Here is a 27,509-nt window from a genome sequence, read left to right as displayed (position 1 = left end):
AGGCTCGCGGGGCCGTTTTGACGCAACCATCGTCATCGCTACTACCCCTACGAGCAGCAAGCTTGCCGTCGACATCAATATAGGCGCAACAGTACGCTGTCGTAGGGGGACAGAGGAACGTCCACGGGGTGGAAAAGCGGGAATCGCGGGAGTTAGGTATTGATCGCCTTTCCACATTGCATGGGGGTGGCTTCGCGCGCGCGGCGACCCCCATAACCAACTGAGCGTCGCCATTACACCGCCATGGGCGGCCGCGCAGCGTCGCAGACGGACCGAGAGTGAGACGGATCAGCCGGCCGGCACAAACTCCGCCGGGATTGTGCACGCACACGCGTACGTGGTGTCGGGGGTGACGCGACACGGGAGCGCGATACGTAGAAAAAAAGAAGAAAATAAAGAAACAGAGCGGAAGAAAGGGGTGAAACGACGAAGAAGAGTCGCCCGCCGGAAAGAGCGGCGGCAGCTTCCGGGCAGGGCGCAAGCCCGGAGTTCTCGTTGTTTACATCCGCCCAGCGTTTGACCAGCACGTTGCCTCGAACGAACGCGATCGGCATCACGTTGCTACGTCTAGTGAGCTTTTGCGCTTCGCGCAAACCGACGACCAGCGGCGAGAACTCGAGAAGAAGCTCTCCTCAACGAGGAGTTAGTCCTACTTCCAGGACGACTCTGGAAGGTCAGGGACTCGTCCATGGCAGAGAGCTTCATCTTCGTTTAATGAACGCGTGAGTATGTCTGCCGCGTGGAATTTCTACGCAATTTCGTTTCGCGGTATGTCGCAGTGCTCTCTCGTTGAATCTTTCGGGTGCTATACGAGATTACACGTTGCGCGCGCGACGATCGCTTGTGTCACGTGTATGTTAACTTCCCGGAAAAGCTTTGTTAATTTGCTCATTAGCCGGTGCAGATGATAATTCAATTTAATACCTGCCACAAATTAAAATAATGAACGTGATCCAAAATATCGCGAGTTAAATACGTATATTAATTAATTTAAAAATTCAAATTTCGCAGTGGATGAGCGGTAGAAATTGCAAAGCTATGCCTGAATCGGTAGATGTGTATTTGAACGCGTCGATATAAAATTCTTTGTCCGCGCGTTGAAATATTGAAAAACAATAGTGGACGCTTCTAAATTTATAACACGGCTTGTAATCTTAATTACCGCGCACTCAAAGCAAATTATGGAAAAAAGCTAATTTAGTTTATACGGATTAACGTTGTAATTCCAACGATTAATTAGACTAATGAGATTCGCGCATTTGTTATTAGGTGTTATCGCAAATGGCCATTGTCAATCCCGACGTATATTACTGCGCGGCTCTCGATCTAAATAATGTTACTTTCTACGCCGGTTTCTCGGTCAATGACTTTCTAGCAAAACAATTCCACGCCAGTCATATCGATTTTTAAATTGGTTGCGTGTGGCAAACGCGTGGAATAGCTTACGGGATGGAATGTATTCGTGATACAACTTGCAGTTTATAGAAAACTCATCGTAATACATTGAATACGCGTAGAATAATATTTGCGAAGAAGTGTCGTAAAGATCAATTCGAAGGAAATATACGAAATAAAAAATTGAACGAACGTGAAACACGCAGCATGAGGATTATACGTTAAAAAATTACCTTAAGATATTCGTTATAATCGTTTAATATATTTTAGTCGTATGAGTTTTCATATTAAAATTTATCGCGCCCGTTCCCCCTAATTTCCCGGCGGAATTATATATTTTTCATCATGGCGCACGTTTTGAAAAACCGTTTTCGCGCTTGGCTGCGGCGATTAATCTTGCGTAAACGAGAAAAATGTATACGCCGTGTTTCAAACTGTACGTGAAAGGGGAGCGGTTAACGAGCTGATAAATGCGCGAAGGCTTCGGTTCGACCGTACCGCGAACCTTGAACTTATCGACCAGCCTGTATTTATATTGTAACGGCCCCAAAAATCGAGTCAAGGACCGACGCGGAAAAACGAGAGGATTGTATAGGCCAGGACGCGACACATGCTTGCGTGTATTACGTTTACAGAGTGTAACATAAAACCATAGTTTCACGATTGGGGGAAAAAAAAGGGTATACTTAATTTTATCGAACAAAATTCACTCATCTCTATTACCGTATATAGAGATTTGAATCTCACTTTACGCCTCAAAATATGATTAATTATCCAATTTCCAACTTGCAAGCGATGGAGATTAAACCGTCCAAAATGCGATTCGATCGAGAATCTGCGAAACGAGAGGAAGTCGTCAAAGAAATATAGTACTTTCCGTGTATCTAAAACGGGACTGTCGGAAAACGAGAAGGATCACGATGGATGAAAAGTAAGAACACGTCTATTATTAGTTGTGAATTTCTTTGAAGTCGAAACGGGCGGCGGGGTATGTGTACAACTCGAGGAAAACCTTTTATATGTATTTTACCGGCCCTATAGTGTCCATAGTAATTTATCTTCGTTTTTGATATGCTAGACAGAAGACTTTAATATGCTAGACTTCAAAGGAGTCTGATAGACAAGACGAATATTCTGACGTAGGGACACTTTGTAGAAGCCGTGGAAAAAAAAAAGAAGAAAAAAACAAGTTGTAAATAAAAAAGTAAATTTGACGAAAAATAATACCTTGGAGAATACTGGTAAAAATTGATTCACACTTTGTAATAAATCTAAGCCTTACGTGGCTAAATTTAAATCAAAATAAGTTCGTCGCGAGAGAGAGAAAGGCTTTCGTATACGTTGTTAAGTCATTCGCTTTGATCGCTAAGAGTATCCATTGCCACCAACTCGCGACTCGAAAAGAGAAAGGATCTCGCTTGAGTATCGTGTGACCATCATAGGATCACGATTATTCGCGCGGGCGACGCGAAAGGCGACACGAGTGCTTCAGCTACGCTCCGTGGTTAACCATATATACCTCGTTTAATAATAAAAAAAAAAGTTAACCAATGTTAAAATACCTCGCGTGTGATATAAAAAAAAGGTTTTATATAAAATAAAATAACGAATTTAGCCATATACAAATAAATGAAATGTTTAATTTTTATGTAAAATAATCAATTGCAATTAACCAGTGCTTTGATTCATCGATTTTTAAAGTCGCATTGTAAACGCGTCGCGGAACAATTTTGAGATATTTATTTGTGAAATATTGTATAATATGTGGTTCACGATGGAGGTAAGAAAATAGTAAATAAATTATTTTAAGTTCCCGTTTTTTTTTCCTTTTCTTTCTGTCGTTTTAGGGGTGATCTTATAATAAAAAATCTCGTTACGTTTAAAAGCGTATACTTTTTTAAATTCATATCGATATCACCAAGAATATAAAATTAAATATAAAATGTTTTCTAATTTTACACTGTCACATTTATTAAATTAGAAGAAACTAAGCGCGCGCTACGCGCGCACAGTTTTTCAAGAGATTTTAATTCGTGCGCGTCATTATAGTAATTTTTTTGTGATTATTACAATTAAGTGATTTTTTTCCGTGGCAGTATTCCGGATTATCCTGACGTCTTGTAGCATTCACAATTACTCAACTCTATATTACACTGCTCTGCTTTTTTTTATAATTACTATCACTAATCACTATCACTCGAGGGACGAACGACCGAAAGAACGACGGTGGATTATCGCGGCGATTTTTTACGATTAAAATTAAGAAGCGCGACGAACGAGACGCGTACTTTATCTTCCTCGAGTTCCTAAAAAATCACTTGATCGAAACGGGATAAAAACGTACGAATACGCGAAATTGCGGAGCGTAGAGCAACACGTTCTCACACCCGAGTCTCCGCAACTAGACTGAAGTGACCGTTAGAGATTTCGGACGTTGGAGGAAGAGAGAGAACCGCGTAAGAAAGTAAGACAGCAATAGGTCCGATCGTTGATTGAATGTTGTTCTTCTCGCACGGAGTTCTCGGAAGCGCCGAGCTCGACACCGAGTTTTGAAACTTAAAAATAATAAAAAAAATTAATTTTTAAATAGATGCATAAAAACTCGCGGTTAATTAAAAAATATCGTAAAACATAACTTCGAATTAAAAGCAAGCCCGGTGCAAATATTTTCGAGATAGCAAAGTCGGGCACGGAAGGACAGTATCATAATTATCTTAATTACAGCGATTACTGTGTAGCATAACTGCAATCGAGGTAACGTCGAACTTTATAAAATCGCCGCGCGGAAACGCTTTGTCTGCTCGCATGTACCTTCAGTGCACAGAAGAGAATATCTTTATTTCGTTCAATTATTCCACTCGCGATTCTCTCCGACGTAACGTATTTACACAAAATTTTAATGACGTATGGAATATCGTATAGAACAACGTTTCGCGTTTCAACGTGATCGAAATACGATTCTGAAATTTTATCTGCTCGAAATGCAGGCGACCTTACCCAGAATGAGACCAAATGGAGAAACGAGATTTCGCTGTTAAGCCAGGTCGTTGGGTGGTGGACACCCATGGCAAGTTGGGAAATTACCGACGGTGTCAAAGAACGAGGCGTCATTGACCAACTCTATGTTGGGAACGCGGACCCTTACGGAGGAGCGGCGTATCGGTCGATGGATAGTACCTACGTGGGCGCCGCGACGCCGGCGCCGATGTGAAAGCTCACAGGTGGTCGCCACGCAGTCTGGCTGGTGTTTCGTGCCGCGACAGCGCCTCGACGCCGGCTTTTTCGAGGTCCACGACCGAGAGGGGTTTGCGAATCGATCCGCGGCCACTTCCGGCTTCCGTTTGTTGTGACGCTCGCGCGCGCGGTTCACTCCGGTAAAAGCAATAACTTCGCCCCCCTCGTAACCTTTGTACATGTGTGCGATCCGATTGTCTCGCACCCCGCGAGAGTCGCGAGTCCTCTCCGCCATCGTGAGCTCCGCCGACTTCCGGCACGCGCGTCGCCGTCGGCCGAATATGCCGGTGGAGTTTCAACGATGCAGTGAACATGCCAGTGATCAAGCCAAGTAGTAGGCCTGGAGTAATTGTGATTGTGGGATGAACACGCCGTCACAACACAGCCCGACGATAACGTTAATCATCATCGGCCACCGTCGCTGTTATAACTATTCAATTAAAGCACGACCACCGAGCTTTCAATAATGTAAACATTATTTTTACTTTTTCTTTTTTTTTAATTCTTTTCTGCGCGGCGTATCGACTAAGGACGCGAAATAATGACTGGCTAATAATAAACAACGGCCGTGACTTCACGGGTATTTTCTTCAATCGAAATGCATTGATAATTAAGTGAATTATATTCGGCTGTCTGAGAGCTAGAGTCAGGCTCGTCAATATGCTTTATTTAATATATTAATTGAAAACGTTTCGATACTGTTGATTTCGCTGATTGAAATAACTCGATTAAAATTCATGTACGTCACGTGGCCGTTCGAAACATTGTCATGTTTTATTTTGTCATGTTTTACTTTCGTATGAGGAAAGCGTCCGAGCATTATTAATTGAATATTAAGACGAATTAAATTACTAATTTTTTTTTCTTTCTTATCTCTTCTAATATTCGAGATCACTCTCGTGAGTTTGATTCGTTCGATACGTAGTGGGTTCGCTAATAGCGAAATAGCGAAATAGCGTCTTTAAACTCGAATGTAGCTAGCAGCTGTAAGTTAGCCGTAATTATCGAGTAATTTGGCCTAACTCCTGACGAGAAGAATTTGTTTGAGGATCTTAAAGTGTAATACAATGTAATATATAAAAAGTATATTATAATTTAAAAATTAGAACAAATATATAAACTTGCAGTGCAACAAATTTTTTAAAATAAAAGCGACAAATGACTGTCAATTTAATAAACAAATTCAGTATTAACCATCCATTAAATCTCGCCACTTATGCTACTGAACTACGAGTTCAGTGACACTCCGCAATGAAATTGCCTGTGAGGCATTCTCGAATCTATTATTCCTCGTACTTCTGTGATCGATTATTCAACCGCGGAGCTCGTCGGTCGGTGACAGCGCGAGATCTCTAGATTCAGAACTCTCGCTCGAACGCTTGAAAACCTCATCGTGGGTAAAGCAGAGGAACAACCCCGAGTGGCAGAAATAATTTCGTATTTGTCGGTATTCACGTACAAAAAAAAAAAAAGAAAAGAAAAACTCGTGCCTCAGAGAAAGAGAGAAGAACGAAAGAAGAGAAAGATAGAACCAAGCCGCGAATAGATATTCACAATTAAAGCTACTGTTCTCGCGTGAAGCGTAAATTTCTAAATATATATATGTATGTTTGTGTGTGTGCGAATGCATAGTCGCGACCGTGGAGGAAGAAAATGTGGAGAGAGGGAGAAAAGCGCTTGAACGACGGAATAAGCTTGCAGTAGAGATTGCGACGTCTCGATGTCACTTGATTGCACGTACGGTTAGGTCAGTTACCGTGGGATTCCGAAATTTTCGCGATCATTGGATTCTATTTTCCACGTATCGTCAGATACATACATAAATCCCTGTCATTTGGATCAGACGTGACATAAGGTTGGGCTTGTAGCTGATGGATGTTAATTATCAACGTCTGGCGATGCGATTTCTCAAACGCGATATGAGGTAAAATTTGGATAGTTAGATACTTTATACATTTGACAATGCAAATACATTTCGAAGAATATTAATATTATTTTTTAAAATATATAATATATTAATACTGTTAATATTTTAATTTGTTTTATTAATAACCAATAAAACAAATATTTCTTTTTCGCGTAATTTACTTTGTAAATAATTGCGATTCAATATTACACGTTATTTTACGCCGTTCGACTTGTCTAACAAAGATAGACCATAACCACAAGAGGAGATAGGTCAGCAACCGTTTCCAAATTCCCACCGCCCTTCCAGTGCTGTATCATATCAAAACGAAGCGTTATCTCCACGTTTCAAAGCTGTTCGCATTTACACAATTTAAAAAAACTGTCTCAAGTAAATTAAAAAAAAACAAATTTATAATTTAATAATATCGCGATGTTACTCAAAAGTTTTTCTAGACGTATTGCTCGTAAGTTTTCGCTCGAAATTATTCAACAAAGTGTGCGAATTGTTTTTCCGGTAAACGCACATTCTTTTCATATTCAAACATATCTCTTTGAAGTGTCTACATTTTATACTTTATCCGTTCAACTCTTCGGAGATTATCCACGTGAAAAAAATGTATGAATGTGATCAAACGAATACACCAGCGCCAATCGCAGCTCCATGTTTGGCGATCTCCACTATGGGGAGAGAGCCAAGAAGCGAGTTAACGGCGATGGAGCTTCCTTCTGAGACAGTACCGATCCGATCGCGTTTGCACTACCGTGGGTGAATCAGTCTCGTGTTCTTCTATCGCAGAAGCGCGAATTGTTCTCTTTTAAAAATAAAAAAAATTTTTTTGGTAACTCAGAATATTAAACACGCGCGATAAAGTGTACATAATGGGTGCAGTGACTTCACGTAAGTTTAATAAAACGGTTCAGTGAAATAAATTAACGAGTTATTAAACAAACTAAGAATATTGTAATAAATTAGTAATTAAAAGATAAATTGTCATTGGTTGATTTTATAAAAAGCATATGTGACCTATAATGATCGACAATGAATACCACTAAGCGTCTCGTGTTTCGCTCGATTGTATCACTATCAAGTAGATAGCATTACATCAGAGTCTATGATGAAATAGTTGAGAATGTATAAATAAAAGTAATGACGCACTCAAAATTTTATAAAGCTCGTAGGTTTAAAATTAATTTAATACAAATTGGAGCGTTAAAAGAAATGTCGTTAGTTTCGACAATTAAAAATTATAATTTTCAACTCAAACCTTCTTTTTGCCTTTAAAAACACTCGGAGCAGTTTGCGAAAGTTTTATTTCTTACGACGGTTGAAAGTTAAAGGATCGCATGCACGCCTCAATAAAATCAAACAACTAAGTCCAACGAAGATTCTATCCCCGTTCGTACAAATAAAGCTGCTATTCTGGCACTGCATTCCACGTGCGTGTTTTTGTTAAATCACGTTCGCTTAAATTTCTTCGGCAACGTATATTTCAATCGCGATTTATGCGATCAGATGTAAACAGTATTTTAACATACTTTTCGTAAGACTTGCGGGAAAAAAATATAATAATATATACATGGTTTTTGATTTTCCACGACGAAAAAATGCGTTAGAAAAAATTAAACTTGCAAAACTTTTGTAAAATGTAAGTAAACTTTCGCGATCGCGTGTTGTGTATTTAATTGAACGCGTATAATTGATAAATACTTGTGCGTGTTTCTGATTTTCGTTTCTTTCACAGATCGTCAGAGGGACAAAAACGAAGAGCGTGAAGAGATGCAACGGTGTCCATACCTACATGAAATGAAAGAGCGCTTGCTCTCGCAGCCGACACCAACTGATAGTCTGGACATGGAACGACTCGACGGAGGTACTCCCGTTAAGGAGGCTAACCTGCACAACGATTATCCGGCGCATACGAATCCAGGTGTGATACCCGAGCCCCCGGAAATGCCGCCCGACTCTTTAATTGGGACTGTTGTCAAGGTAAATAATTAAACGTGTGCAATAGACTACCTATATCAGATAGAATATCTGACAAATCACATTTTTTTTTTTTTTTAACCAATCAGAGCTTTTTTGGTCAACAACACTTAGAAACAACTTTTTTTTTTCAATATCGAGGCATAATTTTTATTTCACATTAAAATAAAGAGGAAGTTGACCAAAGAATTTATGGTTAAAAAAAAAAATAACAGTGTTTTCGAGTACTCCCATAACTGTAATGAGATTATAACGCTATGAAGTATAATTGCGTCCGAGGTAATTTCGAAATACGTAATAACTCCGGCGGAAGTTTTATTGGAAATGTTTGAATTTATTCTCGTTATGTTGATTTCAGCTGAACTCCGATGGCTACGGTTCGCACACGTCGCCAGCACATGCGAGGCAGCCCTTAGTTCCGCAGAATTCGAATAACCCACCCCTCTGCTTCACTCCCACGTATTCTGGTCCAGCTACTGGCATGCTGCCAAAAAATGCGAAGTAAGTACGTTATGGCGAGTATAAGTTCGCGCGGCCCTTCGATACATGTTAATATCTTTATAAAATAATCAAGACTGTCACGAAGCGTATTTAAATATTTAATTCAAGGCAGGACTCTTCTTTTTTAATCCGTTCGCCACTGCAGGGAAAGCAGATATCCTAGCGAAGCTCCCATGGTTCTGTGGCGAAAGGATTAATTTAATATAATTTAACAATATGAAGAAGTATGTTAATAGAAATAAGAAAATATGTTATTACGATATAATTTTTATAAGGATATACACACGTATATTTGCGATAAAGTTCAGTCTGCACTTCGTCGATTTAAAACAAACATAAACATCCGGATTCATTCACTTAATTCGAAAATCATCACACGTGGAACTCGGATAGCGTGTCTCAAGTGCATTGCTTATCATTAAAGAGTCTCTGGAAGCTTTCGAGTGACTTAAAATAGCTTTCGAGATACTTCAAGGCGGTTACACGTTTTACGATCTCCGATACTTGCAGACGCCGTGCCCGTTACGCTTGGTGTTTTAGCAAACAAGTGGCTTATAATAGAGCCGGTATATCTGTATTTCAAGCTTATATGTATATTTAGCGCGTATCGATTTATTATATAATTAGAGCGGTGTTAATAATTGCTTAATAATTGCCGAAGAAAAATTCTAATCAAAGCGGGAAGCAAAATACCGGGGTACAACTATTTATCCGTAGATATTTCAAACAATAGTTGTACGTGTTTCGCAGAAGCTGCGAGTTACTTAATTAGCTGAATAAGCGCAATTCCCTCTACGCTTCATTTGTGAGATGCGATAAGTTTTCATTACGTTAAACGATTTTGCGCAATAGACGAAATAAAATTCATCGAAAATTTGGATTATACGCGTTGAAATTACAAAGACGAAGAGATGAATTATGCAATTGGGATTAAAAACTTATTCGCATTTTTCTACGAATATACATGAACGAAGTTGTTAGAAACTGATTGCGAAAAGACAGCTAAAATTTTTATAAGAAAATGACTGTCAATGCCGAAATTTTTTTCTCGTTAAAAGAAATAATTTTTTTTTACTTAAAGATAAATTTTGGTCCATCGTCGTTTTTGTGATATCTCATTCAGAGTTTAGTTCTAGAGACGCGAAATCGTGGCAGCACCGCCACCGAGTCTCGAAATCAATACTGCTGTGCGTGAGTGTCTCGCCTGTCGCAATTCTTGAAACGCGATATTATAGCACGCAGAAAAATACTACAAACGAGCTGTTGCGCCTGATTCAATTGTAAGTCAGGTTACCACGCGATTCTTAATTCCTCGCTTAACTCTTTTATGCTGCCTCGCCTCTGTCTTTACGCATTTAGAAAAGACAAAAAGTCGAAATAACGAAGCACCGAGAGTAGCAAAAATAAAAGTAACATGAAAAATGATGGCACACGTATGTTCTAAAAGCAAAAGTTTGACAATAATTCCTACGCTTAAAAAAAAAATAATAAAAAACAAATTGTAAGTCTAATTTATACGTCTTTAAACTGCGAGAAATTAAATAGCACAAGTATTGATAAAAATAAATTGTTACATTTAAATTATCGCGTTTCACGGCCGCCGGTCCGTACTTCCTCGTCTCGAGAAGCTAAAAAAGCTCCGACGTTCTGGAGCCTCAAGATATGGAGTGTGGACCATTGCCAAACCTCATTATTAAATGAATAAATAATGTTGCACGTTCGCTACCAAATATCGCGGAACTCGCAGTAGCTCAAGAATAATCCGCGTGGATCTCAAGACACCGATGAAAGCTAGATATCGGTCAAAGTTACCGTTTCGAAACGGGCTACAATCGAAATACATACGTTGCACACGTCTACAACTATGAAATTCGTTTCGCCACTCTCGGTCGCGTTCGTTTGTCGCCGCAAAAGACCTGGCGACTTCGTTTCTTCGGCGAGCAGCGCTTTTTCCAATCACCGCGGGACCACTCGTCCCATACTCGGCCGTGCAATGAATTCCGGTGGATTCTCGAGCGTCGGATCGGCTAATCGGAAAGTAATTTCGACATTCCGGATTGACAACCGATCAGCTTCGGCTTGCGCACTTCCGTACACCGTTGTCGATCGATCGCCCACTGCAATCGGTACTGCGGCACGCAGACTGGGACCGAGACACGCGGCGCGATCAAGAAACTCCTCGCGCGACAGGATGATCTTTGACTCGAACCGAGGAACGCGGCAGCGCCGAGAGGGTCGTATCAGCGCGAATTTCGCGCGTGAGAAAGGTCAGTGACCCCAGTGGAAGCGTTATCGAGCGGGTCAGTGGGTCGCAGAACCACGGAGCATTCTCCCTCTCGCCACCCCGCCGGCCGCCACCCTCCTTCGCGTTCAACTATCTCGCGCCGGCCACCCACAGCCGCCCCTTCCCCCCTCGCTAACCCCCGACATCTTCCCGTGGAGGAGCAGCAGCGGTGGCTGAATCGAAAGCGCGCATGAAATCCCCTCGACTTTGCAAAAATTCGTCTTTCACCTGGGCGGAATTCTCTAGCAGCGCCTAACAGCTTTTCTTTCAAATGAACACGCTCTGGCCGAAAACGTTGTACTTGACACGAATACACTTTAAGAGTCTTCGCAAAACATTTTTGCACCGTCAGAAAATAAAAGACTTTTATTATCTGGCTTGTTACGCTTTATGGAACTTTATCTCCCGCGTAGAAATATTTTAATTTTATTAATTGACCCCCGATTGTTCTTAACTTCGTTACAAGCTCTGACTTTATGCTCGCGTTTTTATTTTATTGCATATAAAATAAAAACATGCATTAATTAAAGTTAATTAAACACCGCCAGTTAGTTTCCAATTCGCTTAAATAAAAGCGTGTTAAAAAATTTGTCGTTTTATTTTGCGCAAATATATGGCGCAAATGAGGTGACATTGAGGCTTCTTGCGCCTCTCCAACGACGAGCTCGTCAATGGAGATGCATCGGGAAAGAGACGACGAGAAAATTCACGGCACGACAGCGGCACGACGGATTCCTCGGGACAAAGAGAACTACTCCCCGGACAGTTCCCGTCGACAGGAATCACGGAAGTGCTCAATAAACGCTTCGATGCCAGAAAAGCTTATCTATGCAAATGAAATTAGTCCACAAGAGTAATCAGAGAAATGGAAGTGGTTTCATTTTGCACATGAAAATGAGCTAACAGCGAAAGTATAGTAACGTAATTATATCGCCGGCGCTCTGCAAAGAAAAATATATTCGAATGAGAAACATCCTCGACAAATTTGCCTCCTCCACCGAAAAAAAGGCCTTTTTTCCTCCCCACGGAAGTGGGACGGAGTACCGTTAAATATACGCCAATCCTTCATTATGATTTCTCGCATCTAAGACGCGTTTACGATTGTAAAAGGAGATTTTAAGAAGTGGTCGACGACACGAAAGAAAAATCTACAAAGACGTGAAGACGAGGGACTCCGTCGAGGCGGAGAACGTAGGGCGTCGGAGAACGTATAAGCTGACACGGAGAGGATGGGGAACATCATCTCCCCCGAGGAGGAAAGCGGAGGAAAACTAGAGAGAGAGAGAGAGAGAGAGAGAGAAAGAGAGAGAGAGAGTAAGAGAGAAAGAGAGAGAAACTGGGGAGAGAGAGAAAAGAGCACCCCCGCGGCTCTATATAGACCAAAAGCTCTCGCGTTCGCATTGCGCTTGTGCGAGAAGCTGCCGTTGCCCGGGAAGAGACCTCCCGGCCAGCCTCAGTCTCCGGGATGCTGGGGGCGGCGATCGTGATTCTACCCCCATTCTCGTGGCGTTCCGATAACACAGCCCGACTGATTGCAGCGCGGTCCCGTTCGCTCCTCGGCGGTCACTCGAATTAGTCCTTGTCTCTTGCATCGCTATCATCTCGCTCGCCTCAGCGCGCGCGAGAAGAGGACCCGGGCTCGTAGTCTCCCTTGAAGCAGGTCCACCCTCCGTCGGCGCCGCCGTTGCCGCATCCGTCCGTCTATTTCCTGTCTCCCTCTTCCTCTCGCCGGGGATCCCAATCCGCCCTCCGTCCCTTCTCCGCGTCCACGCTTCACACCCTTTTCCGCCGAAGCCGGGGCGCAGTCACCGCGAGGGCCTTCAGCCAACCGCCTCTGGCAGGTGAGTCTCTCCCGTCATCTGTCATCGCGGGTGCGTCGCGACGCTCAAAGTGGTGGTCGTTGTCGGTCAGCGGAGCGTACAGTGCACTAGGACCCTGGGAGATCCAGCCGCGCTCGTGTGTGCACGGAACTGTCCATTAGCTCGTTCGACCAAGTACGCCAGATCAGAGACCTACGGCTTAGGTCTTAGGGACCTTCCGCTTCTTTCTCTCTTTGTCTTTCCTTTGTTTTCACTTTATCTAGCTCTCCTCGCCGCCTCATCTGTTTCTCAGCATCGCTTGCAAGCTCTTCTCAATACATCTATAAGCATCCTAAGCATCCCGTTATTTTCCTCAGTTCGTTTCTGCATCGGCGAGTCCGCCAATAATTTGCAAGCTGCAACTCCACAGTGTTCCCTTTCTCGTTCTCGCCAAGTGGAAGATATTACTCCAATTTTTATTGTCGCGAAAAAAAAAAATTTTTAAGTATTCGAATTAATTACATGTATTTTTCGTGCTGCATTTCACATGGTAATATATGACGTAGTATATCGCTGATCGTATTACGCAGTACTCCGGTGCATCTCGAGAAAGGGTGTGCTCCATTTTTGCGCTTCAGTGAGAAGAGTTTAACGACGAGCCAAGGCGCAAGCGCTTCTGGCGGAACGGGGACGTAAGAGCGGACGGAGATTTAGTCGATTTGAATTATTTAGTATCGTAAAGGCGGCTCGCAATGGTCAATTGGTTAATACGACAATTTGATTGAAGTCAATTAATACTGAGGCGTGCACTAAAATGGCCGCACAGGTACCAGCGCTTCCGAAACACGACCACCACGTAGGGGGCACTTGAGCTCGCAGGGGAATTAAATCGATTTGTTACGAGATCGTTGAATATCTTTTGACGATCGTCAGGAGCCCGTGAGCAAGACTAAATCCACGATGGTGGGCGGTGGCGACTGTAAGGTCGCTACCGTAGAGGTAGAGGCGGCCGCCGGGGGCGACAACACGGCGACACTTCCGGTCACCAGGCCCCTCAATCCGCAAAACTCTCCGCCGAAGGATGCGCAGGACAACGCCGAGAAGAACAATGCCGCGAACAAAGAAATGGAGCTGAAGAACGTGCGATCTACTCCGGCGAAAAAGTAAGGCGCGCGCTGTAGAAAAACGAACGAATACAGAGATTTTTGTTTGAGAATTATTTCAACCGCTGCGAAGTCGCGAACGTAGTGGCTGTATATGTATGTGTATATATGATACGTATGATGAATGAAACAAGTTTTTATGCCCAACCTTTTTTTCGGAAATATATAAAAAAAAAAGAAACGCAGAAATTAAATTTTTCTTCCACTAAAAACATTTTTTTTTTTTTTTTTTTAGTAAAATTGTCTCAGAAAAAAATAGGTCATATTAATATTTTTTTATTCATCACATCTTGCTAATTTTCACCCTAAAATTTCGCTGGAGTGTTAAAATTGAATGTTTTTCCGCATGAAAATGAAATCTAGGTCAAGTATAAGAGTCATCCAGTTGCGGTGTTAACAAAGGATAATTATTTAACGACGTGTTAATTACGTTCTTACGAATTTATAAGTCTACAGCCTGACGTGACTTCTAATGCGCGTTTTGTTTCATGCTTTGTAATGGCATACTAAAATTTTTGTAGCCCAAAATAATACCCTGTAATTTTTTAAATTTTTATTATAGAATATTATTGATAGTGATATGTAGTTTGCAAAGAAGTTGTTTCCTATTGTACAACAATTCTCAAAGACGAGCTTATTCCGTGACGCGCAACATTAATTTCCGGCTACTCATATCGCAACTGCTTCATAACTTCCCGAATAGAGAAGTATCGATATATCTGTCCACCCGAAAACATCTCTGAAGTGTGAAAGGCAGGAGGAGGAAGTTGTCGAATAACCGCGAAACACAATATTACGCAAAAAGAAAATAAAATAAAATAAATTAAAATACGATAAAAAATTACAAATACCATAAAAATGTGCATAATAAAATATACGATGCACTGTCTACACAAAATGATACGAAAAACCTGGCTATCCGAGATTATTCTTCAGAGCAGATTGTATAAAAAGTAAATTTCCGTCGCTCATATTTCTCACCTTCAGGCTAATTGATCGAATCAATCATCAAATTAGAACGTCTTGTTGGAATACAGAATTCAGATTAATCGTCGCAAAACGGTAGAAAGCGCCGTTACTTCACACTGATCTCGAGGAATATCCGGTCTGCGAGAAAATAGTAGCAGAAGACCCGAAATGGAAACGAGATAGTCCAGTTCGGTTTACATTCCTATTTACGACGCCGTTCGTTAACCCGACGCGGATGGATATGTGTCGCTCGCGTCACGTATGTGTTCAGCGTGCATGACACGCACGTTCACGCAATGAATAACAATTAATTATTTCCGAGAGGTATCGATTAAAATGTGCAATCAAAAGAGCAGAAAAAAAAAGAATGCAATTTCTTCTTTTATAAATTAATTTCTGTAAACCACAAAATTAATGGGTCTTATTTAAGACAGCCCTACATTTTTTTTTTTTTTACGTTTTTTTATGTACCGGTTTTTCTATATAAATTTCCATCAACGTTTACTAAAAAGGAAAGTACATGCCTCCGCCGCATCTATGTGCACGTACGGCGTGCTGGACTGGTATGTTAAATGTTTCACAGACATGTTGACACAAAAACTATATAGAGCCGCGGATAAATCGGACAGTTTGCGCGCTACTTTTCAATTGACTAATATTGATTTGACGACAAGTATAGCCATATGCATTTCGCGACGAGGCAATAGGTGGATCTCGGATTACACAGCCGCAGTCGCAATTGCATTAACGCGTTCTCAAGTCGATGCGACTGGCAGCAGTCTGTGCATCGCGCTCACCGCAAAACACCGCTGCCACAAATCTCTCTCGCGTGCGCAATTCATCCTAAATTTAATTAACACGGAAATGGAAGTTTCCATTTGTGTTGTGAAATACGACTTATATCGAGTGATTTGTAATCGCTTTGCGAAATTGTGTCGTGCCGCAATGGTGGCCTCGCGAAATTCGTTATAATGCAAAAGCGTTGAACAAATTGCGTGTGTGTTGGTGTGTGTATATGCGCGCGCGCCAATGTAACACAATTCAGAATTCAAAACGTAATTGATACGCAAAAGATAAGAAGTTCATTTGGCAATCACAGCTGTTGAAAACAGAATTGATTTCTCGGGGCGAAAAGAAGTCAATCGATTAAAGGGCCCTACCGGTAATCAAAGGGAATCGATGCAAACTCGATTATCGTCAATCATAAAATTACTACAGCCGGCTTCTCTCGTTGACAGGCAAAGTAAATAGACTGGAAATAGATGTCTGAGAGACGCGCAAGCCTTTTGTGGGACAGAGATATAAATTTATCGATCAGAGATGTAAATATCGGGTTTCCCATAAGACTTCCTCATAGCTTATGTAATTTCCAACCTGCAGCTTCATAATATTACGCACGACGCGTGATATAACGATCGGGTTTATTTAAAACGAGCGCCGATTTCCAACAGGCCCGAATCTTAAGCACGCGGTTTTCATTCTCGGAATTTTGAGCCGCGAAATGCTCGATAAGATTTAAGAAAGGATAGAGCCTTGAAAGGGATTGAGGCGAGGTTAAGCCCATAAGAGGGCGAGGAAACAGGGAGGAGCACCGCCGCCAAAAGTAGGTACTTCGAGATATCGACCAGCTAGTCTGGACCGTTCCACGTCCGCGCTGTTTCCATTTTCTCTCGTTCGCTCCTTGTTCGCGACTGGAAAAAAAGCTGATTGCAGCACTGACTCTTTCTCGCAAAAAAAAAAAAGAAAAGAAAAGACAACGAGATAGTTTTCTTCAATTTTGCTGCAACTTTTAGCTGTAAAGAGCAGCAGAGTTAGTTTGCCGACTTACCTCCAATCGCTCAAAATCTGTAATCGCGACACTCGAGATGCGAAATTCAAAGAAGGCATGATCTTTCTCGTACGATTTTTAATATAATTATTCCTAATTTTTGTTTTTGCGGCGTATTTCATAATTTAAATAACTTGTAGGAAATTTCTACTGAAGCGAATAGAGATATTGAACGGTATCCAAAGCGAGAAACTCGCCTATTGTTATCGAGGCATCCTGCTTAGCAGCCCAATTGTGGCGAACAATAGCCGCGAAGTCTGCCTGATCAATCCAATTAGAAGCGGGTTAGTTACACAACTACTCGGTTAATTAATATCGAGAAACTAAATTTACGCATTGTAATTAACACGCTTATTTCTCCAAACCAGATTAGCGCGTAAAACGTTGACGTAATAAATAAACGACTAAAATCACTGAACGTTTAACGATGTACGGCAATTTTTTTCTTCTTTTTCTTCAATAAAACTACCAAGAATTTTAAGACTTAGAATTTAATTTTAAAAATGTATGACATTAAAAAAAAAAAAAAAAGTCAAAGTGCGATAAACAACCGCGTATTTTTGCTGGATAAAGTCACATCTAAATTGGGTATAAAGTTGGCGTGCGGATGACCGTCTTGTAAGCTATAATTCCGCGTTACCTTTCACGTAATAAATTACGTGGCGTATGTGCAGAAGCTTTAAATAAAAGCTGCGATTTCCGCTCCCGTAAGATGGAAAATATCACCGCCTCTGCTACGTGCGTTCGGGGAGGGAAAAAGGAAAAAAAAATCCCTGACGCGAGTGTACGGGGCTCGTGCGGGGCACAATAAAGTCTGCATCCCAGCCCATGAAATGCCGTCGTGACAAAGGGTGGTTAAGCCCTTCTCGCGTACATACATGCTGTCGCGCGGGCGTCGTTGCATCGGGCAAAGCGGAGCAGCGCGGAGCGGCCCCACCTGCGTGCGCGCGGCCCCGTTTTCCCGTGGAAAAGCCTCATTTCCCGCGCGATTGATTCCCAGCGAGATCGCGCTGAGTTTTGCGACCGGCATTATATATAGACTATCGATTGCGCCGCCTAACCTTTGGGCGAGAAGAAGAGCGTAACGTGGATAAGGCGCGGATAAGCGGCACCTGAGATGTTCGGCCAGCAGTCATACTCGTCGATTAAACGCGAATGCACCGGGTCAACTGTTACTGAAAATTGACGCGCGCCGAGGCATCGTGCCGCTCGTATCAAGATCACGCGGTGATTCGGCCGAGTTGTCACGCGCCGATTTGTAAAATATTGTCAAGTGTTTGGATGCTGTGCGCGCGGTCCACTCGTACGTCGGTTCGATTTTATTACTTCTGATTAACGAGCGGTGAACAGTGCGTCGTCAAGTGGATTTAATTATTAATGTACTTTGTTACAGGCGACAGATCGCGGAACTTAATTCCATAAATTTTGACGATTAACAGATTAAATAAGTGTGATATTTTTTTGCTTGATTGTACCACTAACAATTATTTTCCACTCTTAGTCGTCAATTAAAAAGTGAGCTTGTAACACGCGTGTTGTGCTGGCTAAATAGAATATCGAGGACGCGTCGGTTAAATTTGGCGAAAATAATGAAAATTTGATAAATCCGAATGCTATTGAAAGACGAAAGCAGAAATAGCACGTTCGTGCGAATCGACTTGCACCATCACAACGGGCGCAACAGTCGGCGCTCGCTGTTAATCGAAGTAGGACACGATGCAAGCGACGTATAAAAGCGACACATAGCAACAATATTAAAAGTGCTAATAACAAGTAAATTAATAGCAATTGATAAATTTAAAGCAGTGACATTAAGTAACAACGAAATCGACATTTATCTAAAACGCTGACGGTAAATCATAAAAAAATTCCGCGCGAGAAACGTATAAGACAGAACGCTTAAGGACAAAACTTAAATTCTCAAAGACATTTCCCAGTGCAGAGTTTCGAGCAAAAGTCATTATGGAAGTCGAAGTCGTGCCCTTCGTTGATAAAAATACAGGGAAAAAGGACACGCTGCCGCGACGGGGCAGCAGAGTACAAATTGTGCAGAAAAAAGGGTGAGATTATCATTCGAACGTCACGAGATAATCCGATGAAACATTTATCCGACAACGTGGTGATTTTTACTGTACAGGATCGCGCCTGGCAGACACGCTATCGTCTGTTAGGCGTCGCGTTTCGTGTTACTACGACGTGACGGGCGTCGCTCATGTAACTTTTTATTTCAGGACCTCGCTGTTTATCATTATGAGCTTCATCTACTCAAAACTGCTCGTGGTCGTGTGCATCGCCTACGTGATAAGCGAAGTGGTGACGCACAAACTGCCACTATACTATTACGAGGGATTCTTTACGTACTTGTACGGCATGAGCATCCTATTTTTGCTGTACGTCTTCTGCTTCCTCCTTCAAGAAAGCGCCTGCTGTGCGAGAGGAAGCGACACGCCACCGCCGCCGCCGAGACCACCGAAATCCGGCTGGACCTCCAAGGAGTCTAAGGACAAAAGCAAGAAAAAAGATAAGAAAGAAAAGGAACAACCGAAGCAGCCGAAGAACAAAAAAGAGACTCAGGTTTTTTTTTATAACTTATTTTCTATCAAAACACGCTTTAATATTTACGAAAAAAAAAAAAAAACTTATTAGAACTCACCAATGCACGAAGTGCTGCAGTTATTAATTTCAAACGAGTTTCACGGTTACGACAATGACACGTTAACCGTGAAATATGTTTTAGCGCGTGACATCTAATAATAAATTACACGGATATTCTCGACTCGCGTAATCGATGCGTTAAGCATCGTTTTTTATTTCGAATGTTTTTATCTACATTTCTAAAAATAAAACTTTATTTTGCTTGCCTTTTATTACTGCATTTAATTTCAAGAAAAAAAGTTTGAAATTCTCGGTTTAAAAATAAGCCAAAAAACAAGTCTTTTTACCATCATTTTTTGAACAGTTTTTTTTTACTGTGTATTATTTTGCAATTTAAATTTTTCTTCAAATTTCTTAATATGAAATTAATTAAATTCCAAATAATGTTAATAATATTATAGTAAAAAATACCATTTTTCTAGGATGCAACCGATGTCGAGGCTGGTGTAGCCACGCGAGTTTTGCGGAAAAGAAAGACTTCGCAGAATGAAAATAGCCATGGAAGCTTTTTCCTCAGAATTGGCGCAATAGGTAAGTTATATTTAATTAAAATAATATTAAAAATAATATATTTAAAATAATATCAAAAAGCTATTTTTCGATTATGACAAATAAACTGATCGATCAAAATCTGTTAGCATTTGGACTCGGTACTATGGTATACAACGGTTTGGAATTCGGCGCGTTCTTTGAAGTACCGCCCACATCACCCTGCTATCAAATACTACAGGGCGTCAATCCGGTGCTGCAAATGATCTTCACCTTCATGCAGATGTACTTCATTTTCATGAACTCACGAGTAAGTATTTAACGTCATAAAATGAATAGCGAGCAAGAATTATAAAAAAAGAAAAAAAAAAAAAATTAAAAAATGCAAATTACGATATTTCCTTCGCAGTTGAACATCCATCGCTTTAAAGTCATTGCTCGCTTCGGTCTGATGCACGTGGTCGCGACAAATCTTTGCGTGTGGATACGCACGCTGGTTCTGGAGAGTCTCAAGGAGATCACCCAGTATCATAAAAAACTAGGCCAGGTTGAGGCGGGGATTCTCGGTAAGTGATCTATATTTATAAGAGTTAATCGGTGCCGACGTTTAAATCACCGAAGCGATCGGAATGCCAAGTTCAAGTATTCCGATTACGCGTGCCAGCAAATCGATGTGTCGGAACGTTTTCAGAGAGCATCAAGCAGCACTCAATGCGAAACGCAGGAGCCATATTGGGCACTGAGCCGCGCGACATGGCACAATTACGAGAGGCTCCTCTTACTTCGTCGAGATCAACGGCCGCTCCGACCACCAGCACGGTCGTAACAGTCGGCACTGCTTTAGGACGCGTAATGACGACGACGGCCCGATCAATCGCAGATGCGTTTACCTCGCCAGCCACGACGTCTACTACGACAACCTGGACGACTCCGTCGACAACAACGCCGTCAACTACCACCTTTGCGCTGCCTAATTTGACCACCACGGCGACAACCTTGTCGACCCTCTTGACCACGTTCACGCCATCGACTACCAGCACCACTACGACTACCACCACTACCGAGAGAATTACTACTATTCCAACTACAACGAGTACCAGTACTATCACCACTACCACGCCGTCCACTACCACGTTCTGGTCGCAGATGATGGAGCTGATGAACGCACCGCAGGGTGAAATAGATAATCAAGTATGAATTATATCCCGTTGCATTACTATAAACGAGTACAATTAAATCAGTAAATGCTAATTTTTTTTTTTTTTTTTTTTTTTTTTTTTTTTTTAGATACCACAGATTTTCGACGTGAGCAATTTGACGAATAGCAGCGAGTTTTTGAGCTCGAACTTAGGTATCTACGCGGAAGCCTTGACGGAAGATGGCTCAGTGTCTAATTCATGTGGACGCGTTAATATTATGGGAACTATAGTCCAGGACGCAGCACCGTATCTATTTCCGTTTATAATCCAGTACAGCTTGATCGGAGCAGCAGTGATTTATGTCATGTGGAAACACATTGGCCGGCATCCGCGTTGGCCTCATCTCGCTGAGGCTGATCTGGAACGTCGTCTGGAAGCTATGTTATCTCGAAGAGCCGTCGCTCTCGCTCATGCAGGTAATTTCTTCTTCTTTTCTTAATTATTTTAATTTCAATTATATTAAATTAATTATTAAATTATAATATTAATTATTAAAATTATTATATTTATATTTTTTTATAAGTAGGCAAAATTTTTTATTTATTGAGATTTATTAATTAATGAATTAATTTAATTATTTATTTATTTGAGAATCGAGTTATCATAAAAGATATTACTAGGTCACACCAGAGTCGATTGCGTTGGAGCGAGCAAGGGTCTCTTCTTCGGTCTGCTTCTTCTGGTTGGTTCCTTGATATGCCTGATACTCTTCTTCGTGCTGATCCATCATCCGGAGCTCGGGTTGCTCGCAATTTACCTTGCTGACGTGTCTCACTGTGTCCTAATGGCATTATCTATTATCGCCATAATCATCGGCTTCATCCGCGTGCAGAGCCTCAAGTTTAAAGCCGAGGAGCAGAGCGATCTTAACGATATCCTCCTACGCGTCTCCGCCTTCGGTCTTTTTATCTATGCTGTCTTCAGCGTGATCGCCGGCTCCCTGGCGGCCTTCACGCACGAGCCGAATCTGCTGGTGATGGTGACAGGATTGCTCGCAGTCGCCCAAGTGGTTCTCCAAATGCTCTTCATCGCTGATGTATCACGTAGGCGAGTTCATCTGCCGGAGCACGACCGCAGCAAGCCCGGCAGGCAGGTGGTCACTTTCCTGCTGATCTGCAATGTGACCATGTGGGTGATCTACACTTTCGAAACCCAAAAGGTTATCGCCAACCCGGTGCAGCTTGATTTCTACGGATTCCTCGCTTGGGCCATCGTGCAGAGGGTCACCCTACCTCTGTGCATCTTCCACAGGTTCCACAGCGCCGTGACGCTGGCTGAGATCTGGAAGACTAGCTACAAGGCGCGTCTGGAGTAGACGAGCGGGGAGTTTCGTCGTAGTCAATCGTCCGGAGTGGTCGTCGGTTGGAATAAAAGAGCGAGCACAAGCAGGTCAGGATGCTCGACGACCTCGATCACGTACATCGATTTCGGGGCTCGAAAAAAAGATGAAGATTCAGAAGAGCGAAAGAAAAGAAAGTGAGAGCGGAAGATCAATAAATTGTGAAGATCGACGAAAAAATTTGCAGGAAAGAAAAAAAAAAAAAAAAAAAGAAAAACAAAGAGATGGATCAGCCGGAATAAATCGATACATAGCGTGTCCGACACGCTCGTTGCACGAAGAAATCTTCGGATGATATTCAAGTCGTTGATAATTGTTGACCGTTCCAAGAATTCACGTTGGAAGTTGAAAATATATCTCGTTGAGAAACCTTTTATCGACATCTGAAGAGACACCTCAGTGATACGATCAAGGTCGAACCGACATCCTCGAAGAGGAGCTCTCGCGTAAAGAGCCAAATATGATCGTGCCGAGTCACAAATTATTTCTTTGTCTCATGTTTTGTGTGTCTTGTATTTCTTTCTTTTTCTCTTCTTTTTCTTTTACGTTCTTAGCGTTGGTCAGTAGAGATAACAGGGAGAAGGATGAATCAATGACAACCTGGACGATCGACGGTCTCGTCAGTCAGACAGACGCTCTCCGATCTCGGCGCAAACGAAGCACAAAACAACAAAGATGTTAGCGCATACGCATTTTCCTTCACCGCGTTTCTCACGTTACACGATCTCTATATACTGCCACTAAATTTTCTACTTTTATATGTATAACGTTATATGTACCGTATATGTACCCTCGCCCCATTATGCATTTTCGAAGGCATTGTAGGCAATTCGGTTCACCCGTGGGAATTTAGATTATTCGATAATTCCAAAAATTTTTATTGTTTCATTCATTACGGATATGTCGAATCGCTGTGATATACTTTCGAGGAAAAAAAAAAAAAAAAAAAACTTGAGTCGGCGTTGGCGGCGAATCTCCTTCTATTCATACGTTAACGTGTATTTAACGAAATGCGTCATATTTTTATAAATCATCGATATTTAGCGAGATTAGCCTCTAAGTTTGTCGTGTTTGATTTACGCTTGTCGATATACGTACATTCTTATATACGAGACGCAAATTAAATTCAGGACTCATATCAAACGATTAGCCGACCGTCGAAATAGCTGCACGATCGTAAAAGAGTCGACGGAGCTCTTTAATTGTTTTATCGATGCATATCGCGACACGGTCATCGCAGTCGTAACAAATAAAGCGGTCGTTATTGTGCATTCTTCTGATAAAATCTCGAGAGAGGCTCGACGGGTTATTTCGCGGCGCTGTTCGCCTAGCAAAGAGAAAACGGACGTTTTTGGTTTCGCGAAAGATCCCTCTTGCTCTCGCAACCACGAGTCGCAACCTTTTCATCCGAACCACGAGTTTCTCCGCGTTCAAAAGCGCGCGATTAACGAGAGATCGTCCCTTTAAAAGAGACTTGCGTCCGAAAGATCTCTGTCGTTGTTTCTCGTTGCGTACCGCAGAGTACAAAATTGTTTTTGAAAACTTTCGAGTCCTTTTGTCGGTAGATTTTTTTTTTTTTTCTCAATATTCGCGCCCTTCGAACAAATACGACATCGCGTACCTTTGTCGTATCTTCATCACCGGCGGTTGGCACACGGTGAAGTGCACGTTTGAAAAGTAACGCTAAACGTAATGTCAGTGAGAAAAGGGACTCGTGTACGAAACCAACATAAGCAAATGTGTACAGATAGTAATTTGTTTCAGACCCGCCGAACACTGAATGGCATAGACTCGAAATTTATGTGAACAGGAAGTCACGCTCTGTGATGCAGATTGAATAAACAGAATGTACGTAAGAGAAGCGCGCGACAATGACTCGCGTCGGAAAGGTAACTTACTTTCGGCAAGAGGCTATTCGCGCGCGTTTTGTCCTTTTAAAATATTCCGGCGGGCAGATGCTCGAACGTAAAATAAAAAAATTCTATTAAAAATGGCTTAATTCTTTGAGGGGCGACGGTGCAGCTTGTGTACTTCACGTATAAGTCACAGTCTAATGTATTAGGTGCCACGACATTTGTGCGTTTCTATGTTGGTACGATGTGGTTTAATTTGTGAGCTACAGTGCCTAAGTTTCACCTTAGTACTGCTTTCTCTTACGGAGATCCTGCACAATGTACGCTGACTTTCTCAGCCCCTGAAAGAGTTAAGGGATAGAGCTTCGGAGGGTAAAAAGGAAAAACCGAGACTTATAATCAGTACACACAAATAGAAGGGAGCTCGCACACCACTCACGAAATATAAGAGATAATTATTCTCATCATTATTGATTAGTGTTTAAGCCTATCTCGGAGAGATATCGATCTTTCGCATTTACTTCGCTATTGATATCATATGTAGATCGTTGAGAAATGATAACGTTCATCGTATAGAGACTATACTTTGTGAACTCCTTCACAGAACCTTGTGAAAATATTCCCTACTTCTGAGAGTGGAGCACATTAAGGTTTATTTAATAAAATTTATACTAGCAGGTAAATTTTATTAAGTAAAACTCTCTCTCGCACGATGAGAAAACAATAATATGCAAGACACTCGGAATCATAATTACACACCAGTCGACGTCTTTAGCTTTCGAGTCTAAATATTTTAATTATTAGAAATAATATAAATAATTAAAAAGTAATGCGCGCCCCACGCGCGAAATGGAAGAAATGTTGTTGCACCGCAAACTGCTTACTAAAACAGCTGTTAAGGATCGATTAAACGTAATTATAATCCAAGGACGATATTAAAAAGTAAACGCAGTATAAATATATATAGATATAAATATGAATAAATATATATATATGTATACATATATACATATACATATGTATATGTATATATATATACATATTGTGGAGACTTGTACTAATTTCAATGTACGCAACTGTAGTTCAAGTTTTGCGTGCGAATGTAAATAATAATAGCCACTCATTGTCAGCAAATTATTATTCAGCGAGTCTATCCGGAGTGTCTTTGAAACGAACGTCGTTAAAATAATTTTAAAGTGTATTCCGAAATATTTTAATTTCTTTTTTTTTTTAGCGATTAAAATTAATTAAACTTAAACTATAAAAATATACGAGTTAATTCTTTTTAAATTAAACGTGATAAAAAGTACATAACGCACATTATTAGAAAAATTATACCGTTATATCTTAGTAGAAAAATTATATAAATGTATGAATATTTATGTAAATCAAAATAATATCGAGCTTAATTTTCATTACAGAATTAATTAGAAAAAAAGGTACATATAAAATTTAGTATTAAGATCGTACTGAGTAGCTAATTACATAAAAAAATTTCTTCGTTTCATCGACACTTTGCGCAATTACGGTTCTGAAAAAGAGCAGGATAACAGCATAGCAAGAGATCTCATCTTAAATTAATTAACAAGGCACTGCCACACCGGACCAACAAAGCCGAAACGAATGACAGAAGGAATTCTGAGGAATGGAGAAAAGATACGCGCAAATGCAAAGAGAACCAATAATCCTTTATCGATTTCCCATAAAGAAACACAAAACTCTATAAAGAAGATATATATAAAACCGAGACCCTTCCATGTTTAACGAATGCGAATGAGTGAGTAGTTCCAATATATGTATGCATGACTGAAGAGTGAGAGATGAAAGACAAAAAAAAAAGGAGAGAACGAGAGCGAGAGAAAAAACGAGCGAGCGAGAGAACGACAGATGGGAGGAAGAAGAACGGAAGAATACGTGAAACGTTTTTCTTCGGCAAACAACGTCTTTGTATACTCTACCCATGTTGTAAGGAGAAAAAAAAAACCCAGGATTCTCTTGTATATGTACATCAATATCTCGATAGTAGCCGTAAGCCTAATTAGTGAGTCGCGGATTTGCGGTGGGGCCAACGATATGAATGCAATCGGGATTCGCCCAAATTCAGTCGTGCGACTTTACCAATCCACCTTTCATTCAGAGTCCGACGATGAAAAACCGTTCAGGCAAATCGCACGTGTGGCACGTGAGCGATCGGAATTTCCTTTATACCGGTGTATTTTTTAATTAACGTTCCACGTTTATTGAGAGACGGCAGCGTGTTCGCGCCGGCTTCGCAGAAGCTGCTGATGCGTTCACCGAATCGCGGGGCCGCCAGAAACAGACGAAAAAGGGGACAGGAGGAATTTGCATATGCATGCCGGAAGCAAATCCGCGACGCATTATTATTTAACATAATGTAGTGAGTTTTCGATGTCTTCGAGTATAATTACAGTTTGTACACGTATACACGCAGTTTTAAGCAACAGGACACGTACACGTACATACAACAAACGAACACGTAACACTCATACCCACACACATACACACCCGCGCACAAGTGACATCACTCATGGATTTACCAGACACATCAAGGAGGAAGCGAGGACAATGGAAGGCACAGAACGGAAGGAGTTAAAGTTTCGTCGGAGCAGGCGATAATGACAGACGGAACACAAAGAAAATAAAATAAAATAAAATACAGTAAAAGTATAAATTACATGTTGTGGTGTAAGCAGTTCTTCGAATGTCGAGTAGCGACGAATACGTCTGTAAATTCATCAATTCGCTCATTCATCGATTCCTATTTTCATTGTATACCGTTAAAAAAAAACCAGTTTCATTGTGACCCGAGTTACATCGGTACGTCGTTGCCGCATCATTTGTAACGATACACGATTATATTGGTTAATAAAAGTTATCTAGACGTAACA

At 41.3% G+C, this 27,509-nt stretch overlaps 1 protein-coding gene across 8 annotated transcripts; it reads left to right on the top strand.

Annotated features, from left to right (window-relative positions):
• Positions 1 to 289: 289 nt before the first annotated feature.
• Otopla (Otopetrin-like a) lies at positions 290 to 27,509 on the top strand. 8 transcript variants are annotated; one of them, XM_070665547.1, is made up of 10 exons: positions 290 to 722; positions 8,280 to 8,524; positions 8,880 to 9,022; positions 19,297 to 19,639; positions 20,143 to 20,251; positions 20,359 to 20,519; positions 20,619 to 20,775; positions 20,901 to 21,400; positions 21,497 to 21,824; positions 22,029 to 27,509. In XM_070665547.1, exons 2-10 carry the CDS (start codon positions 8,315 to 8,317, stop codon positions 22,721 to 22,723), a joined length of 2,646 nt encoding a protein of 881 aa, XP_070521648.1. In that variant the 5' UTR covers positions 290 to 722; positions 8,280 to 8,314; the 3' UTR covers positions 22,724 to 27,509. The 8 variants fall into 8 exon arrangements, with proteins under 8 accessions (XP_070521648.1, XP_070521643.1, XP_070521653.1 ...); XM_070665542.1 differs by lacking the exon at positions 290 to 722 and adding an exon at positions 2,305 to 2,326; XM_070665552.1 differs by lacking the exon at positions 290 to 722 and adding an exon at positions 4,813 to 5,097.

Source organism: Cardiocondyla obscurior, linkage group LG01 (assembly GCF_019399895.1).
Source record: "Cardiocondyla obscurior isolate alpha-2009 linkage group LG01, Cobs3.1, whole genome shotgun sequence".
NCBI classification, from domain to species: Eukaryota; Metazoa; Arthropoda; class Insecta; order Hymenoptera; family Formicidae; genus Cardiocondyla; species Cardiocondyla obscurior.
This window is presented reverse-complemented; position numbering and strand designations above follow the sequence as displayed.

What these genes read in the sequence shown, in the direction of transcription:
- Otopla (XM_070665537.1), top strand. An exon ending in TAATTGGGACTGTTGTCAAG is followed by an intron (nt 8,525 to 8,879) that starts GTAAATAATTAA and finishes TGTTGATTTCAG; the next exon opens with CTGAACTCCGATGGCTACGG. An exon ending in CCTCAGAATTGGCGCAATAG is followed by an intron (nt 20,252 to 20,358) that starts GTAAGTTATATT and finishes AAAATCTGTTAG; the next exon opens with CATTTGGACTCGGTACTATG.